Source organism: Lampetra fluviatilis, chromosome 32 (genome assembly GCF_964198595.1).
Source record: "Lampetra fluviatilis chromosome 32, kcLamFluv1.1, whole genome shotgun sequence".
NCBI classification, from domain to species: Eukaryota; Metazoa; Chordata; class Hyperoartia; order Petromyzontiformes; family Petromyzontidae; genus Lampetra; species Lampetra fluviatilis.
In genome coordinates this window covers 6,328,699-6,349,430 of record NC_136306.1, presented here as the reverse complement: position 1 = coordinate 6,349,430, position 20,732 = coordinate 6,328,699, and the positions used below count along the sequence as shown (strand labels likewise).

General features: G+C 53.9%; 1 protein-coding gene across 4 annotated transcripts in view; it reads left to right on the top strand.

The window, feature by feature from the left end:
* The window catches only part of LOC144943686 (plexin-A2-like), a 295,017-nt gene extending 277,159 nt beyond the window's left edge, over positions 1–17,858 (top strand). For all 4 annotated transcript variants that reach the window (XM_078871418.1, XM_078871419.1, XM_078871417.1 and 1 more), the window contains exons 29-34: positions 1,614–1,710; positions 5,413–5,603; positions 8,691–8,860; positions 10,127–10,339; positions 12,921–13,071; positions 15,750–17,858. In XM_078871418.1, the coding sequence (XP_078727544.1) occupies positions 1,614–1,710; positions 5,413–5,603; positions 8,691–8,860; positions 10,127–10,339; positions 12,921–13,071; positions 15,750–15,845 (918 nt within the window). In that variant the 3' untranslated portion in view covers positions 15,846–17,858. The remainder of the gene's footprint in view (positions 1–1,613; positions 1,711–5,412; positions 5,604–8,690; positions 8,861–10,126; positions 10,340–12,920; positions 13,072–15,749) is intronic.
* Positions 17,859–20,732: the final 2,874 nt, after the last annotated feature.

Sequence of the window (20,732 nt, the reverse complement as noted above, 5' to 3'; positions counted from 1 at the left end):
CTACCCGCCAGTCCGTACGGAATTACGTTTTACAAGCAAGAGCAGCATTGCATTGCCTGGGTTTTACCGCTTCTGTCACCGTTAACAACAACAGTCTCCCTTCGCCACTGAGTGGCGGTGATGTCACCACAGCGCCTGTGCCAGGCCAGGTGCACTTTGAGGCCACGTGAGTGAGATGACTGACAGATGCACCAGCTGTACCCCCTACTGTGCCAACTCACTGCGTTTTAGCTGCCCGGCACTCTGCTTCTTGTTGTGAGCGGTCCCTCCTCTGCCCTCCGTTGTTGTTGGAGGGCGGCTACCTCCAACTGCCCAGTAGCATGAGCCTCCTCCATAGAGGCCGAACTTGACACCGCTGCTACCGGTCTTCGGCAAGTCCAATCAGCTCCACATCCTCCTGCACAACATCAGTCCATCTCTTTTCTTTGCTCGTGCCGCGCTCGCTTACTCCCCTCTATCCGACCAAACAGAAGCTGCTTTGGCAATCGGTGGCTGGGCATGTGGGCTACGTGACCCAGCCAACGCAGCCTTGCCCGTCGTCACAAAGACACACACACGCACGCAAACGCACGCACGTCGTGATGAGAGCCTTTCCACCCATCGTACGCGTCACCACGATTGTTGCAGCTGTCGACCAAATGAGCAGCGTCGTTCTCCTTCGGTCCGTTTCACTTGTTCTTGTGCCCTCGAGGAGAGAAGCGGCATAATGAATAAAGCTCCCCGGCTTTTCAAATGTGCAGGTGCGCAAGGAGCGGCTGCCGTCTTTTATCGATGATACATCTGCCACATAGCAGAAGAAGCGTGATAACACTATGTTTCTATTTCACGTGAATACTTACCAACATTCTTTCTCTATGGAAACATTCCCAAATGTATGTATGTCCCTATGTATTAAGGATGAGTTTCATGGGTTTTTTTTTTATACATTTTATTTATTCACGTTGCCCGAGCGTGGCACACTTCCGACAGCGAACACACTGCCCGGCATTACGGGTCGTGCGCTTACCGAATCGCAGAGCCTACGGGTGGAATATCGCAGCGTTGGCCGCTGTTTTTTTTATGTTGATAAACAGAAGAGGGGTGGGGGAGCTGGGGATGGGGGCGTGGAAGTGGCTCACACGTGGGAGATTGTATGCATGTACGTCGAACATCTATCGCACCGTACGTAGCCAACCGTGATAATCGGATTGAAGTGCTGCACAAACATGAGTTTGACATTTAAATATCTCAGGATTAGTGTTTTTTCAAGTACAGTTTCGGATCTTTTGTTGTTTGTGTTTTTGGACCGTTTACATTATGGAACAATAATTGCACTCGTATTTCGCAAACTACACACCATCCCTGGAGTTCTCACTCGGTTAGACAAAATCAGCGTGACGTCACGTGCCACCACTCTTGGTGGGGAGAGCGAAAAAGTGATGTAATATACGAAGACGTCACTGCACGAAGAAAATCATTCCGAAAAAAAAAACACGTGTTTTCTGTTCACGTTTTTTTTTTCCTTCGGATCGTCCAAAATTTCGACACTCGGTTGCGACGATCGCATCACTCGATTTAATCCCAAAAATCAGCCACACAACGGCGAATGTTTTTGTTATCTCTTCCCCAACCAGATTCTGGACGGCTCAGTGGTGGCGCTGGTACCAAAGCAGCTGCCCACGTGCCACCTGGCGCACCTCTCGCTGACACGCTCGCTGCCAAGCCGCTACGGTACGTGAAATGATCACGCAACGCCTAGTCAATTTAGGGGGAAGCCTCAGGGCCGTTTCACACGCCGCTGACGTGAGCCGCGATGGGGAATCAAACTAAGGTCGCTTTGGTTAGTGGGGCGTGTGATGCTGCGGCTGTCGCACTGGCGCTGTGAACCCAGCGAGTTCGATTCCCGCTCGTGGTCAACGTCAGTGAGGATTATCTGAACCGGCCCTGGGCCTCCCCCTAGGTTGACTCAGCTATAAATGAGTACCTAATGCGATGTGTAAACATCGCCACTTGGGAGACAAAGGCGGCTGGGCGCGATGCTGGCCACCCACCCCCTCGTGTGCTGTGCCGGCCCCCATAGGTGCTGCTCGTTAACAGCACTTGCCCCAACAGTCGGTTAAAGGCTACACGGGCGACATTTGTCTTTGTATATGATGAGCGATAACGTGATGGTTAATGCACTGTAAACCCGGTGACCTGGGTTCGATGCATGGCCGTGGCTGACATCAGTGACGAGTGACATCTGAATCACCCCTTGCCGCACTACCGCACTCTTCCGCCCCCCCCCCCCCCGGTCCTCCTCACCTCACCGACTTGAAACTATCATGGTGAAGTATGGTCAAATTAACCCTCACAACCGGCACAGTGTGGGGAGGCCCTCATCATCCAGACAGTGGATTAGCAAAGCGGCGGTGCACAAGCCTGTATCCTGAGTTTGATGAGGGTGCAGTGGCGCCGCCAATGGTTCAGCACGGTGGGCCACGCACGCGGCGACCCGAGTTCGATTCCCGCTCACGGCTATATCGTCAGCGGCGAGCGATATCTTAACCGGTCCTCACCAATGCCGTCGCGGCGAAGTACGTTGAAACAAACCCTCGTTACGTGACACGGCATGGGGGGAGGGGGAGAGGCGTTCCATGTAGCAGCAGCAGCAGCAGCAGCATCAGGAGCGGCAGCTCACAAAGGAGCTGTAAATTATTTATTGCCGTAAAATAATTAGAGGGGGGGGGAGGAGGGAGGGAATGTTGATGAAAACGTCTCGCTAAGTCAAAAGATTCTCAGAAGCACGCCGGAGAATTCACATCCGTTGTGAAAAGGGCAACGGGCGGGAGAGCCGTAGGCAATTTCGGGCAAGTTGAATAAAACATATAAAACAAATATAACGGCGGCGACATATGTTACTGGATATTGCTCCGTAGCGAAATTGATTTATGCTTTTGACAGAGCATGAAGTAAAAAATAAAAAACGTAACAAAACATTCTCTCTTCCAATGTTTTTCTCCGCGAGCCGCGGTCCCTGACGCTGGCTGCGGAGTTTGCGTATTCGCAGAGCCGCTTAACTCCCCGCCAACAAATCGATCACCGCACGCGCGCCGGACTCCATCATCTCGCGACCCACCGGCGACCCGTGGCCGCACGATTCGATGACCCAATTAACCCGCTGACCCTCTCGACCTCAACGGATCCATACGGCATCGCTCCGATCGCTGGCCCCGTCCCTCTCTCAGTGTGAGAGACGCGGCGATCGCGATGCCATCCACGTTGACCTGACAGCCCCTTCATCCGATATGCCACTTGGCTACGATCCCATCGCTCCTCGCCGTTTGCTCGGCACGCATGTCGAGTGAGCGATCCGGAAGTCGCACCTTCGATTCCATCTCTCCCAGCGCGGCATTTGAAACGACGGTGAGAGTTTCTCAAATCCCTCCCCCCCCCCACCTTAAGTTGACCGGCAGGTCACGGGGAGTGTGGGGTAAAGTGTGGGTGCTCCCACAGCTTCCAGCAGGACCGGCGTGCGAATCGATCCCGACCCTGATGCCTGTATCATGGAGTTTGCGTGTTCTCCCCGTGGTCGCATGGATTTTTCTGCAGGTCCTCCGGTTTTTTCCCCTCCACGTTTAAAATCAACGTGCATTTAGAGCATTTGGCTGTTATAAATGTGCACGTGATAGGCTGCTTCGTTGAGCTATCATTTGTGGCCAGGTCGCTTCTGAAAAAAAATCTTTATAGCTCAGTGGGCCTTAACTGGTGAAATAAAAAAAAAATAGTTTTCTTGGAGCCCTATAGCATGAGGCTATCACGATGCGCTGAATGAACGTCAGAATCCCTTGAGCTGCCTCTTAAGCCGTGTCCCACGGCTGGGCGGTCAGCTGTGAAACTAAAATCGCTCCTGGCAAAAATCGCGATGTGTCCATCTCCCCGCAACCTCCGTGTCCACATCCGAGCGAGTGCCAAGGAAATTGAACGCCGCGTGCGTCCGGGATCGCAACGTCCCGACCGGAGTTCGCGACTAGAAGCGCGCCAACGCGATGGAAAGCATCGCTACAAAATTGCCGAGCAAATCACCGCTCGCACGTAAAGCCTGTAACTCTGCGTGAGCGGCAACCGGTTGCAGTGACACCCGCACGCGAGCGATGCAGTTGCGTGCAACCGAATTGCGTGTGACCGGTCGCTTACGTTTGGACCTGGCTATATTGACAACAACTAAAGTCAACTAACTTTATCGTAATCGAGACTCCCACAAGGTCATGCGGGAGGGCGCGTGGCACATTTTTTGGCGCCAGCTGTCATAGAGTGCGGTCGTGTCACTACAGTTCTCTGCAGTGAGTAACAATGCATTTAAAAACAATGGCGCTACGGCCTCTCTATATAAAATTGACGCTAACCGCTCGCGCCTTCCGAAATTCAGCGGTGAACGGGACCCACCCTGCAACTTGCAAACGAGTCGGGAACACAAAAGAGTTAGGAGCCACAAGTGACACTCCATCTATTTCTCACTGCTACGGACTCGTGACGAAACGTTTCACGTCTTAGTCGTTTGTTCAGTGCACTTGCAATGGATTGCCATGTCGCGGCACTGGAAAAGTCGCCGTTGTTATTTATTACTCAAAAAAAGAGCTATATAGCCCAGTGGGCCTTATGTGGTCAAATGGGTGCTGCGGTGGCGAGACGTTTTCTACCCCGCCTGGCATGTAGGAGGTCGTGGGTTCGATCCCGACCCTGATGCCTGCTGCTGTATATTTGTTGTCTTGCATGTTTTTCCCCGCGGTCGTGCGGATTTTTTTTCCGGGCCCTCCGGTTATTCCGTCCACATTTAGAGACACGCGATTAGAGTATTTGGCTGCTATAAATGTCCACATCATGATAAGCCACTTAGTTGAGCTATCATTTGTGCCCAGGTCGCTTCTGAAAAAAGAGCTATACAGCTCAGTGGGCCTTACCTTGTTAAAACAAAACTATTTAAAATAACACCATTGGAACCTCATTTGCCAGTAAAAAATATAATTGTTTTTTTACCCTGTAAATGCTTACCCCGAGCTCTCATACTCTGATGGTGCATTTTCTTTGAGTTGTGCGCCTTTTGTCGTCATCTGGTCCAACCCATCTGAGACTAGGCTCTAAGGAAAGCTGTCTCGGGTGTGGACCAATCAACTTCAAGGACAGTGCACATTATCAGAGTTATGTTTTTTGTTTGCATTATGACTGCAGGTATTGTGGTCTATGCAAACATGACTCCTTGTAAAAAAAGGTGTCAGTTTTGTTGCCAGATAGAAGGGTAAAAAAACAATTATCATATTTAAAATAATTTAAAATAGCAGTTTTATGCACGCCGCCACCGCCGCATTTGTGGGACATCGACGAACCACGTTGAACTGATCCGGCATCGCCCTCCACGAACATCCCCCACACCTCTCCTCCTCCTGTGGGTTGCAGAGAGCCTGGCCCGGTGTCCTGGCAGCCACGAGAGCCTGCGCTCGCGAGCGCCCATGATCACGCCCGAGCTGGAGAGCGGCACGCGGCTCTGGCACCTGGTGAAGACTCACGACCACCCCGACCAGAAGGAGGGCGAGCGTGGCAACAAGATGGTGTCCGAGATCTACCTCACCCGCCTGCTCACCACCAAGGTGGCCCGCCTGCTCGCCACTCGGCTCACCCCGCTTGCTCACCACCCCCGCTCACCTGTCCGCTCACCACCCCACTCACCTGTCCGCTCACCACCCCCACTCATCTGTCTGCTTACCACCCCGCTCACCCGCCCACTCACCACCCCACTCACCACCCCCGCTCACGACCCCACTCACCCGCCTACTCACCACCCCCACTCACCAGCCTGCTCACCACCCCACTCACCACCCCACTCACCCACCTACTCACCACCCCACTCACCCACCTACTCACCACCCCTACTCACCAGCCTGCTCACCACCCCACTCACCACCCCACTCACCCACCTACTCACCACCCCACTCACCCACCCGCTCACCACCCCACTCATCTGTCTGCTCACCACCCCACTCACCCACCTACTCACCACCCCACTCACCCGCCTACTCACCACCCTCACTCACCAGCCTGCTCACCACCCCACTCACCACCCCACTCACCTGTCCACTCACCACCCCACTCACCCGCCTACTCACCACCCCACTCATCCGCCTACTCACCACCCCACTCACCCGCCTACTCACCACCCTACTCACCTGCCTACTCACCACCCCACTCATCTGTCTGCTCACCACCCCACTTATCTATCCACTCGCCACCCATCCATCATCATCATTGCACATTCACTGAGTGAATGGGTGAATGGATGGATGGGTGGCTGGGTGAGTAAATTAATGACTAGATGGGGAATGGATGAATGGATGGATGAATGGTAAAAATGTATGAATTCGGAAATGGTTGAATTCATAATTACATATCTTCCTTTTAACAATGAGCACACGCACAGAGCACTCACGTACAAATGTGTGTGTGGTATGTGCATGTGGCCAATTGTCTGTAGGCATGTGCGTGTCTGCGCGTATGTAGTATGTGTATACATATGAGAGGTGTGTGTACGTGTAGTGGGGAGCGGTAGTGTAGCGGTTATCGCACTGCGCTACGAACCCGGCGACACGAGTTCGATTCCCGCTCACGGCAACCAGCACCAGTGACGATTATCTGAACCGGTCCTGGGCCTTCCCTAGGTCGACTCAGCCTCAAATGAGTACCTGGTGCGGTGTGTAAACATTGCGACGAGGAAAACAAAGGCGGCCGGGCTTGTGCCGTGCCAGCCTTCATTGGTGCTCGCTAACAGCAATTGCCACAACAGTCTGTTAAGGCTACAAAGGGGATTTTTGTCTTTGTGTTTTGTATGTGTTTGAACAAGGCGGTGTGTGCATATGCATGAGTACACACCTACTATATTATTCTCTGTATGTGCATACGTTCGTATGTGTGTTTGCACATGCTCAGGAGCCATATATATTTATGATGTGTATATATGTAACTATGCATCCACGTGTGTGTAGTGGTAAGCCTCGTGCGCTAAAAACTCGGCAACCAGATTTTGAGTCCCGCTCACGACCAGTCATCAGTGGCAAATAACTGAACTGGTCCGGTACCTCCCCTAAGTCGACTCAGCCTTCAAATGAATGCCTGGTGCGCTGCGTAAACATCTTAAGTGCTGGGGAGACAAAGGCGGTCGGGCGTGGTGTTGGCCACCCACCCCATAGCGCCACTGTGCCGGCCTTTCATCGGGGGGCTCGCTAACCGCACTTGCCCTTACGGTGCGTTCAGGCTTCACGGAGGGATCTTTGTCTTGGGCGTGTATCTCCTGGGCGGTGTCTGTGCGTGTGCCTAACATGCACAGCGCCGGTTGCTAATCGAACCCAGCAAGCCTATCCCGACCCCGATCTGGGGACAATCTGTCCAAGGCTACGCGGGGGGGACACCTTGGCGCTCCGTACAACTCCCAAGACCGAAGGCGCGAGCGTTGTGATTCGACGTTCCCCGATCTGATCGAGTCCGTGTAGGAGCGGGGCTACGGCGTGCCTCTATCCCTCGGCTGAATCCGCACGCCTGCGATGGAGCGAGGAGATGCGTTCGTGCGCAGCTAATGCCGACAAATCGCCTGGGGTCCCTGCGGCCAGATAAGCATCGCGTTGATGCTCATCTCCGTGTCGCAGTCCGCGCACTCCCCCCCACCACCACCACCACCACCGCCTAACCCCCCGCTGCCCCCACCTCCCCCTCACACAACAAGTAATTACAATTCCACATTCCTATGGCAGGGATGTGGCTGCACGTGGCTAGAGCTCTGCCAGGGCGGATACATTCCAACTGAATTCAGCCCATCCATAGTGGTCATCATGATTGTTATCACCGGTTCCATCTCGTCTTGGTCGTCGTCACTATCATGGTCAACATTAATGACATCGTCGTGGTAATCATCATGGTCGTCATCACTGTTACCAGCGTTGCAATCACCATCATGGTGAGCATCGGCAGCACCGAGTGATGGCATTCGACGTAGGCTGCCCAGGGGATATTTGTGTGTGTGTGCATTTGTGTGTGTGTGTGTATCTTTTGTGTGTGTTGTGTGTGTGTGTTGTGTGTGTGTGTGTGTATGTTGTGTGTGTGTATGTTGTGTGTGTGTGTATGTGTGGGGAGTGGTAGTGCAGTTAGCGCACTGTACCACGGACCCAGCAACACGAGTCCCATTCCTGCTCACGATCAACGTCAGCGATGAATATGAGAACCGGTGCTGGGCCTTCACTAGGTCGACTCAGCCTTAAATGACTACCTCATGCAGCATGTATTAAACACCAGAAATGGGGAGACAAAGGCGGCCGGGCGTGGTGTTGGTCACCTACCACCTCGTGTGCCATGGTGGCCTTCATAGGTGCTCGCTCACAGCACGTACCCCAACAGTCCGTTGAAGGTTATACGGGGGTGTGGTTGTGCACGTGCCATGAGATGTACTGCATGGGAGGCAATGGTGATAACGATGACGATTGTGATGGTGTGGATGATGACGACGACGATGATGGCAATTATGCTAATCGTGATCGTGATTACAATGATGATGGTGTCGATGACGATGATGTTGGTGACGATGATCACGATGCGGCGGTGACGACGACGACGATGATGATGCTAATCGTGACGGTGACAATAACGACGACGTTGGCGACGATGCCAACGGTGACGACGATCGCCGCGCGCAGGTGACGCTGCAGAAGTTCGTGGACGACCTCTTCGTCACGGTGTTCGGCATCTCGCACGGCGGCTCGACGCTGCCCCTCGCCATCAAGTACATGTTCGACTTCCTGGACGAGGAGGCCGACCGCCACCAGATTCACGACGCCGACGTGCGCCACACGTGGAAGAGCAACTGGTGCGGAGCCGGGGCGGCGGCGAGTGCGGTGGTGGCGGCAGTGGTCGTGGCGGTGGTGGGGGCGATGAAAGTGGTGGTGGCAGAGGTGGTGATGGTGATGCGGTGAAGGTGATCGTGGGAGCGGTAATGGTGGTGATGAAGGTGGTGGTGTTAACAGTGGTGGTGGTGGTGGTGGTGAAAGGGGTGGCGGTGATTGGGGTGATGAAGGTGGTGATGGGGTGAAGGTGGTTGTGTTTATGGAGATGAACGTGGTGGTCATGGCGTTGAATGTGCTGGTGGTGGTGTTGATAGGGGTGATGAAGGTGGTGGTGGTGATGGAGTGGAAGGTGGTGGTCTTGATGGGAATGAAGGTGGCGGTGATGGGGATGAAGGTGGCGGTGATGGGGGTAAAGGTGGTTGTGGTGATCAGGTGAAGGTGGTGGCTATAATAGTGGTGTCAATGTTAGTTGCAATGAGGATGATCTTAGTCGTAGTATCAGCGGTGGTCATGATGATGATGACGATAATAACGGCGATCAGCAATGCCAATGGCACCGGCGGTGACATTAACACAATCCAGTGGCCACGACTGAAATTCACCGCAAAACTATAACTTTTTATTTTGGCAATTAAGGTCCACTGAGCTACATATCTCAGTGGGCCTTTCCTGGCCAAAAAATATAGCTTCATGAATTGGCTAATTGCGTGGAAATTTATAGCAGCCAAATACTCTAAACGCGTGACGTTGATTCTAAATGTGGAGGGGAAAACCGGAGGACCCGGCGAAAAATCCACGTGACCACGGGGAAAACACGCAAACTCTAGATATACAGCAGCAGGCGAGGTATTTAACGTCTCGATAATTCATGAAGCTATCTTTTTTGTTAGCTATATAGCTCAGTCGGCCTTACCTGCCAAAATAGAAAGTTATAGTTTTGTGATGAATTTCAGCCGTGGCTACTGGATTGTGTTAATGTCACCGTCGGTGCCATTGGCGTTGCTGATCGCCGTTATCATCATCATCATGACCACCGCTGATACTACGACTAAGATAATCATCATTGCAACTAACATTGACACCACTATCATAACCACCACCTTCACCTCATCACGAGCAAATTGTCGCCGCCGCTGCGCGCCGTTCCCTTCGCGTGCATCTCATCAGAATGTCTTATTATCTATCCTGGAGAAACCCGATGAGCCATGAAGCTCTTTTTCACACACGTCCAGTGACGACGACGATGACGATGTCCTGTTCCCTCCCCGCGCCCGCTCGCTCCGCCGCAGCCTGCCGCTGCGCTTCTGGGTGAACGTGATCAAGAACCCGCAGTTCGTGTTCGACATCCACAAGAGCAGCATCACGGACGCGTGCCTCTCCGTCGTGGCGCAGACCTTCATGGACTCGTGCTCCACCTCGGAGCACCGGCTCGGCAAGGACTCGCCCTCCAACAAGCTCCTCTACGCCAAGGACATCCCCAGCTACAAGCACTGGGTGGAGAGGTGAGGGGTCGGGGGGGGGTGAGCAGAGGGGAAGGGGGGGCGTCAGGGAAATGAGAGGGGCGTGCGAGCGTCATGGCGAGTTGGGTAACGGGCATCGCGACGGCTCGTTTATGGAAATGCCGAGGCCCCATTGGCCACGGTCTGCAAACGGGCATGATGATGATGATGACGATCGTGGTGAAAGTGCCGATGGCACCGCCGATCGTTGACGACAACGAGGTTTGAGTGAAGTGGATGCATCTGTCAGCGTTTCTGACAATGAAACACATTTTCCATCTCCCAAGGACGACCCCCCCCCCCCTCCCCCACTACGGTGGCTGAACACTCACGTAACCTCTCCTCCTACTCACGGGCCATTAGAAAGCACACGGACAAAGACGTGCGTGCGCACGTCCGTGCGTGCGTGTGCTTGTGCTCAAGTGCTGCTGTCTGGCAGAGGACAAAGAATTTGTATTAGCATCGTTATTTTATTATTCTTTTTTTTTATTCTGCTCGAAGTATGAAAATGCGGCTGCGAGAGAAGTGTTTTGAGAAGCGCCCCGAACGGCGTCGATCAAGCGCCGATGCCCACTGCCCTTGCCGCTTGTCCTTGGTGGCGCGCAGAGCCACCGCCGTCGCAGCGCCGCCGGATGATCAATGGGCACGGCAAACGCGCGGCTCGTGCCGCCGTGGTTTTTAGTTTTGTGTTCTGTTTGCGGCCTCGCGGGAGCGCATAAAACATTCCGGTTGAGAATAAAAATCGATTCGAATAGAGTTTTAATAAAAACATCTCCCACCCCACCACCACCCCCACCACCACCTCCCCCCTTACGTCCGCCGATCGCTCACAAGGACGATCGACGCAAAATGGAACGAAACGGTGAAACATTCCTCGCGACGCTCTTTCCCAAACTTTTATTAACCTCCCAAAAATATCCGTTCGCCTTTCTTACCCCACTTGAATCCCCCCGCCCCCCCCACCTCCCTTGATCGCAGCCGCTTCCGTGAGACGGACAGACTACGTTTGCTTAGCGGCGACCGAAGAGATTCGGTGACGGGAAGGTTGAAGCGAATCTAACGGGAACCAGGGCAAACAACCGAGCCGCGTGTTTTTTTGAATTTTATTTTCGTAGTCGGACCGCACAGAATGAGAACGTTTAGAAGCACTGCCGCGTTACGGCTGTCGCGGTCGCGTTAACGTACGTCTCTCCCCCGGTCGCGCCGCGCTTTGCCGTGCCGACGTCCGGCGTTTCGTTCCCGCGCCGCCGCCACCAGCACCGCCGGCGGCGACCGAACCGAAGCTCGTGAAGCGGGTGGCGAGGGCGGAACGTCGAGAGACGCCGCGTTCGCCGAGCAGCAGGGCCGCGGTGCAGCCCGACGAACCGCATCGGGAGAAGTTTGGGGATAGACTTTCGAAGGGGAAACAGACGCGCGCACGTTGCTGCCGGTAGGCGCCGCCGGCACGGTTAATTGGGCAAATTTATTTTGTTTCCGCTTGTTTGAGTAACGACGCGAAGCGGCGCTCGCTCGCCGAGGAGATTTTTCCCCGAAAGGGCACCGTCGCCCGTCGCGCTCTGAAGCTTCGGCGATCGCTCGCCACGCTCGCTGCACTTGCTTCCTCCAGCCCGCGAGTTTTCTTTTTCGGGGGGGCAGTGGGACGAGTTTTTTTTTGGCGGGGGGTGTGGGGTCTGTGGATTCCGCTAGCTCCGAGCGATGCTCACGCGCGCGTGCGCATCTGAATAGGTGAGCGGACACGGCCGCCCGTCTCTGTAGAGGTCTGCGGGGCGCGCGCGCGCCATCGCTCACGTGCGTGCGCTCGCACTGGGCGCGTGTGTGTCTGCGCGTTGTGCAGAGCGGTGGGACGGCGGTTAGCGCTGCGCCCCGTGACGACCCCGGCGACCCCGGGAGTTCCACTCCTGCTCGCGACCGATAGCGGTGCCGAATATTTGAACCGCTCCTGGGCCTCCGCTAGGTCGACTCAGCCTTAAATGGGTGCCTGGTGCAGTGGCGGTGTGTCAGCGATCAGCACCGGGGGAGACCGCCAGGCGTGGTGTTGTCCGCCGACCCCCTCATGGGCCGGGTCGCCCTTTATAGGATCTCGCTCCCAGCACTTGCCCCCAATAACCTGAACAGGCTATGAGGGGCATCTTTGTCTTTGTGTATCGAGACTGTTGGCACCCCACCACCGAGGCAGAATCAGCTGTAGCTGAAGAGCGGTGGCGCTACAAACCCGGCCACCTGCGTTTGGTTCCCGGTCACGGCCAACATCGGTGGTGATCACCTCACGCAGTCCTGGGCATCAGCACTGGGGAGACAAAGGTGGCCGGGCGTGGTACTGACCACACCACCCGCTTGAGCGCCGTGCCGGCCTTAACAGGTGCTCGCTAACAGCACTCGCCCCGCAGCAGTGTGCTACAGACTATGGGCAGCACGGGGAGGTGGGGGTGCCCATACTTTACCCCACCGTGTGACCCCGGGTGAGAACACGTAACCCCCAAATACACACAGCAGGCGCCAGGGTCGGGATCGAGCCCACGACCTCTCCTTGCATACCAGCCGAGGCGGTCAGCATCTCGCGTCCCTCCCTCTCGCCCGCCCGCAGGTACTACGCCGACGTGGCCAAGATGCCCGCGATCAGCGACCAGGACATGAACGCCTACCTGGCCGAGCAGTCGCACCTCCACGCCTCCGAGTTCGACACGCCGAGCGCCCTCAACGAGATCTACGCCTACGTCAAGAAATACCACGCCGAGGTGGGTCGCCCCGCGCCGCGCCTCTCGCCCCTCGCTTGCTGGATGAAGGCCTCGTCCGCGGTGGGGGGTAGGGGGGGAGCGGGGTGGTGGCGATGTTGTAATCGTCTGTATGATGCGGATCGAGTAAATGTGCAGGTCATTATTTTAAATTTGGATATTTTTTGGTCCACACCAGATATATGTCTTGATTTGAAGCTTTCGTGACTGCAGGAATCCATGCTCTTTGGTTCTTTCGGTAAAGTCACGTGGGTAGAAAAAATTTCAAAAATCACGACGTTTCGATCGCAGCACAAGCAATCGTCATCAGGTGGGACAACCACAGCAGTTTTTTTTCCCGCTGTGGTTGTCCCACCTGATGACGGTCGCTTGTGCTGCGTTCGAAACGTCGTGATCTATTAATTTTCCACCTACGTCACTTCACCAAAAGAACCAAAGAGCACCAGATATATATTTTGTTATTTATCTGTTTAGCTCTGGGAGGAAACAGGAGAAGCCAGAGGCAAACCCGTGCAGGCAGAGTCGGCAGGTGGGGGTTGTGGGAGGGGTACAAAAGACAAACACCGACACAGGAAGGCACCACGTGGGCTGGAATCGAACCTGGGACCCTTCTCGCTGTGAGGCCCAAGTGCCTTGACGACAGCAGAAGTTAGACATTCGAGGTCAGCCGAGGCTTCAATCGTCGGGAGCCGAGACATTTGTTTCTAACGTTGATTCCACCACCCATGTTGAGGACTCGGTTTGGGCCACACACGAACTGTGTCATCTCGTCAAGCAGACTCTGTTCAACTACCACCACCACCACACCGCAGTTCACAACAACAGACTCACTCACTCACTCAGCCACTTACTTACTCACCTGCCCACCCACCCACTCACTCATCCGCCCACCCATCCACCCACTCACTTACCCACTCACTCACTGAGCCACTCTCCGAGACTGACTGTTTTGTCTAATCCATATTGTGTTCACGAACCATACTGCAGGTCGCAACAATACACTCACCCACCCACTCACTCACCCCACCCACTCACTCTATCACTCTGTTTCATCTCATCCACAACACTTTGGTTAACCACCAACCTGCGGGTTCCGACACTTCCCTTTCTGCTTCAATTCCCCTGCCCATCATCAGCCCCAAGCTCTTACAGCAATAACCTCGCTCAATCCCAGGACCGTGTTGCATTCATTACCGATTACAATCTCGTGTTTGCTGCTGGCCGCTTCACGTTTTGGGCCTTCGTGCCTTCGCTCTGCAATTGTGTAAAAAAATAAAAACATGATAATAATACATGAACATCAAGCTTAAGAGGGATTCACGTTTGTCAGACTACCAGCCACAGTCGCACGTGACGGCAGTGGGATTGTCATCTCGGCCACAGCCCCTTCCAGCGATTTGTCAACGTCGCCGCGACTCGCAGAAGCCGTCATCGCATTGCGGCATCATCCCGTGACGCGTTGCACTCGCCCTTACACCGAGAAGAGGGCAACAGCACAGTAAGCACGTATAACATGATGGCCCGCAGCTATTCTAATATGCGGTTGTGCAAGGGTTTCCGCCCCAATCTCTGACGAATGTGAATGGATCTGCAATCTGGCGATGGCAAATTGTAGGAAAGAAATGCATATTGCGTATTATTACCAAGGTCATGTCCCCATTCAGTAACCTTTATCACACTGACATATGTTACAGAATTATTAAAAGCCTCCTTATTTATATATTTATTTAAAAAATCCATCCCACTTAAGCATTACTGTCGGTGCGTTCAATACCCGACTAGAGGGCTACTTGGCCAATCATCCTTCCAGAGTCACTGCGTTGAGTCCCCCGGCTCCGTGTGGAAGTTAGCTGTGGTTCTCTAGCGGGCGCTTGTGGACAGCCTGGTCCCTGTCATAGAAAGGTGGACATCTTCAACGCCGAGTTTAATCTACGCGGTGCCGCTAAACACCGCCGTCATCACCACCTTCCGCCACCAAAAGCGTCCATGCAAAATGCGGCAATAAATAAAATCCCACCGTAATAAAAATTTGCATTAATTGCAAAATCATTTCACGTGCACACTGCGGTGCTTTTCATCATTCTCGTCATCAGCGGTGTCAAACTAGCCCCTTGCATTCGCCGCTCTTAATTGCACCTCGCACACTGCGTCCCATCTCCAGATTGCGTCGGCAGACGGGAGTTGTTATATTCGCGGGCTCAGCGCAAAGGTTCGGCGTTTGCCAAACGGTTTCTGCTGAATTTTGCCCTGTCTTGCCAGAGCAGTGTTCCCTGGGTAAGAAATCTTCTCGCGCAAAGTCGCAGAGACGCAGTTTTTTTTTTTTACGGCCGATGGCTCCAGGCCCCAAAAATGCCGAAAAAAATCCAAACGACCGGCAACAAACAGCACAATTAAGCTTGTGATTGACGAGAGTTGACACGTCACTTGAATTGAGCAAGGTTATTATAATCATTATTATTCTCGCCCACAGGCCAATTAAACCACCCAGTGCTCACGGCCTGCCCAAGCCCACTTAACTTTTTCTAACAGATGTCTTCAACAGCACGTTCTGTATAGACGCAACGTCGCATGCATTGTTATCATCGTCGTTGGCCGTGACGACCACTTGACGTTTGACAGACGTCGCAGACGACGAGCGTCGTCATTTCTCACTGCCGCCTCCGCCGCTGTTCAATTCACAGATCCTCGGCGCGCTGGAGCGAGACGACCAAGCGAGGAGGCAGCGTCTGGCCCAGAAGCTGCGGCAAGTCGTCGTCTGCATGAGCTGGGAAGGCTGACGGCGGCGGCGAAGCCATGACGGGGTCACAGCGACGGCGGTCGTGGTGGTGGTTGTTGTTGTGGTGGTCGCGGCGGTTGGTGGACACAGTGGCGGGGAGATCAATAGGTCGCCACCATCCTCCCCGCACCTCCTCATCGTCTCCTCCTCTGGCAATCTAACAGACTCGGTCACCGGGGGACGCCGCCGATGCTCGGACGAGCGTCGCGACGTCGCCCGAGGAACTTTTGAAACCTAACTCGGGCGGAATTTATTTTTTATTTATGATCGTCAACATTCACTTTTTTGTTTTTGTTTCAACAAAAAGCAACGACTTGACCGCCATCGCCGAGTCGACGTCGTTGAGTCGTCGTTGAGTCGGCGCGACGCCACACACACAAACGAATCTTCCCGGGATGTTTGACAACAAAATAGAAACTTCCCCAGTGGGCTGCTGTCAAGAATGAATCGTACCTCCGGCCCGGCCCACGACCCTGGAAAAATTTCAAGCTGCGGATTAGACATCGCGCGCAGCTCGCAACCGGAAGCTGAGGAACACACACGCACGCCCTCCCCCCGATCCCCTGCCTCTCCCCCGCCGCCCCACTCCCTGTCAGTTTTCCTGCGATACTCGGGACAAGAACGGAAACGCAAAAATATATAATTGATCAAACGAGCGTGTTTGTTTTTGTTCATCGAGACAGGCAGCTTCCATGAATGTTATTTTAGAGCGTGTGCAATTTTATTTTGGGGATCGTGCGCTTTACACTGAATGCTGTGTTCAAAATTCGTGGAATTTTTTTTCTTTCGTTCCGTTTGTACCCGTTTGTTCATGAATGCGAGCATGTCAAGAATGATGGAACTCCTCCGCTCTGCCTGATCTGGCTGCCTGATCGCCTGGTCGCTTGGCTGGTTGGGGCACCAAAAACTCCACGGTCAGCTGTATCAATGTTTAGTGTCAACCTGGCACGTGACAAGCTTGCCTCTCCAAGAACCACCTCCTTCTCTGATCCACACGATCCACACGGTCAACGCTAGACCTTCGCGCTCCCCCATCAGCCGATAGAGTCTCCAAATCGTCCACGTTTTTAAAAGGACATCTCCGATATTCGATAGTTTCTGATCCATGTCTCCGACCGAATGTTGAGAGTTTAAAAAAAAAGTTTTTTTTTTTGCGGGGCATAGGCCGTTGCGAGAAGCATTGTCCATACTGGGTGAGGGTTTGTCTGCTCAGGCAGACGCTGCCAGTAAAGCTGGACACATTTGGTTGGATCCAAAGCCCCGTCGGCTCATGGATTGAAACAATAGTTCATTTCTAGCTGTACACAGCAGGACGATGGGACGATTATTTATTTATTTTACGCATCACCTGTGGGTCCTCTACGGTGGCATGTCAATGAGTTTCGTAGAGAGAGAGCGGCTCGCGGTGTTTTTACGAGCGAAGAAAAAAACTGCCAGTGCCCGCACCGATGTTAGCCACCTGCCGGGAATCCAACTTGGATCCGGAGGTCCCTGGCACAGTCCACCGATCGCTGCACCACCGCTCCACCTGAAACTGTTATAAGGCAGCATTAATGGACGCAAGTGGTCATCATTATTACCAATTAAATATTTATACTCTAACAATTAATCGGTGGCTACGCAGTGTTAAGATTGCCCTCTCTGTCTCATCTGAAGAAGGGGCCCTTGCCCAGGGCACTCGACCTACCGCCGCACAGCACTAACCGGATCAGTGCTGACGCGTTCGTACAATCGGTGCTGCTTGTTACGGGCCGGCTGTCCTCGCCCCGATGCAACGTCGCTTCGCAAACCCGAGGGCGATGCTTCCCTCCGCCACCGCGCTCCATCAAGAGGCCGCGATCCCCTTGAGGGTCGCACAACAAACCGGGACACATCATGGGCAGAGGAGGAAGACGAGAGGGGGTGGGGGGGAGAGGTGTAATTTGCCTAAACCAGGACAGGTGGCAAACCCTTCGTTGTGATCGTTACCAAGTGGCCGTTAGGAACAGGATCTCGACAGGTCCAGTGACAATGATCGGTAGTGTCCGGGCTAACGTGGGGTTGAGGGTGGGGGGGGGTGCGGAAGGGAAGGGGGGATTGGTGACTGCCACACGTTCAACTCGTTTTGTGAGCCGGTGGCCTGAACGATAATAGCGGGGGCCACTACTTCAGCTCTTCCGAACTGGTGGTTTAGACAAGGCTGAGAGCATTGCACGTGCAACATGGTGGTCGCGTTGAGAAGTGTGCGAGGCACGATGGGAGCCGTGCCTTCCCGACGTTTGCGAGCCTCACACCTGCGTGCGTCATCCATCCTGTTTATCGGCTGTGGTGGTGGTGGCGTAGATTTCCATTTTTTATCTAATCAGAGATTGGCTTCAGGTGGTTCTGTGTTTTAGTTGAGTTTTTTTCGTGTTTTTTTTAATTATTTTGTTCAAGAGGGCAGGATGGCAGCACCACACCAAAGTCTGCGTGTGGCACTGGTCACGTGTGCTGGTTCCACGTCACCAGGTTGCCCTCTCGCGTTGCGCGGCAGCAGCAGCAGCAGATGCGTTCCGAAAAGATGGCGCGCAAAGCGAAAACCGCGCGATGAGACAGCTGCCTGCCGAGTGGCATGCACAGTACACACAGCACACACACACAGTACACACACACACAGTACACACACACAGTACACACACAATACACACACACACAGTACACACACACAGTACACACACAATACACACACAGTACACACACAATACACACACACACATTACACACACACAGTACACACACAATACACACACACACACAGTACACACACACAGTACACACACAATACACACACAGTACACACACAATACACGCACACACATTACACACACACAGTACACACACAATACACACACACAGTACCCACACACAGTACACACACAGTACACACACAGTACACACACACACTACAAACACAGTACACACACAATACACACACAATACACACACAATACACACACACAGTACACACACAATACACACACAGTACACACACAATACACACACACACATTACACACACACAGTACACACACAATACACACACACAGTACACACACACACTACAAACACAGTACACACACAATACACACACATTACACACACACAGTACACACACAATACACACACAGTACCCACACACAGTACCCACACACAGTACACACACAATACACACACACACAGTACACATACACAATACACAGACACAAACACACACAATACACACACAGTACACACACACAGTACACGTGCAATTTTGCCCCACTTTCGACCGCATCGCCACCGCATCTGCACTAATTCAAAACCGCATACATTGCGAATTTTGGGTAAATATAGTTTCCCTCGAAATTGCACAAACCGAACCCCTGCGCAGAGCGATGGAAACCTGTATTTCATTGTCGCTCGTATATATATAATTATTTTGTGTTGGCCAGGGCCCGGAGACAATTTTACGGAATGGAGCGTTCTCCCAAATCGGAGGTCACGTGGCCTCCGACGCCCACAACGGGGACACGAGATCTGCTCGGAGCGAGCGGTGGTCGGTTTCATAAAACACCTCCTTCCGTGATGTTTCCCACCTAAAAGTTCGCGAACGGAATTATGCGTGTTAACGAAGCAGGAATATGTTTTCCACTTGAGGAATTTAATACGCCACTGCCCGGTAAACGCCCCAACGTCGTTTTGGCCAACGTTGGGGGCGAACGTTGAGCGAACGTTGGCCCCGAAACCGTTGGGGGGGGGGGGGCCGTCGTTGTGCCAGAGGTTGAAACCCGATCATTGGCTCGAACGTTGGCGTGTTTGCTGGGTGGCGGCAGCAGAGGGTTTTTGGGGATTCCAGGAGGTGTGCACGGGACAAAGCTGAGGTGTCAATCAGCGGTCGCGCGTGCGCGTGATGGTTCGTCTTCTTGTTCTGCTTCCTTATTCCCTCGCCACGACGAGCGGTTATTAGCGAGCGGGGGGGGGGGGGGGTGGAGGGACAGGCGCTCATTTTGAGCCGTGATGAAAAGTGGAGCGCGTTTGCTGGGTGAAAGCAGGCTTTAACCACGCGCGCGCAGACTCGCGCACCCAAGGAGGACCTCCCCCCGCCGCCGGCCTCCCACGCCTGCCCCCAAACCACCGTTGTGACGGCACAGCCCAACGTCGCGTATCCGACTCGCAGGGGACTGAGGCAGAGGCCGATTTGCGAAACGTCGATGCACAACGCCAGTGGGCGTGGGGCGGTTAACTTGGTGAGCGTGGGTTTGTGACGGTCGGATACGTGGCCATGCGCTGGTCTATGCTCTGGTGAGCAAGTGCCGTTAGCGAGCACCCATTTTGGCTTTCGAGGTCGTGCGGGCAGATCCACGTTTTCGCGAGGCTGCCTTTGTCTCCCCAGTGCTAACGTTTTACACATCGCGTTAGCTACGAGTTTAAGGCTGCGTCGACCTAGGGGAAGCCCAGTAAAGGTTCAAGATATCACTCATCACTGATGTTAGCCACGGCCAGACATCGAACCCAGGTGGCCGGGTTTACAGTGCTGTGCGAGAACCATCACGCTATCGCTCCTCCTATAACAGACTGTTGGGGCAAGTGCTGCGAGCGAACACCCAAGAGGACCGGCACGGCACACGAGGGAGTGGGTTGCCAGCACCGCGCCCGGCCGCCTTTGTCTCCCCAGTGGCGATGTTTATACATCGCACACAGGTAACAACTAATTTATAGCCGAGTCGACCTAGGGGGGGGGGGGGTGGGCCCAGGACGGGTTCAGAAAATCCTCGCTGACGTTGGCCTTGAGCGGGAAACCGAACTCGGGGTGGGGGGCGGGTTTCTTGTTGCGGAGTGCAGCAGCGGCTGAACACCGCGCCACCGCTCCCACTCACACGCGCGTACACAAA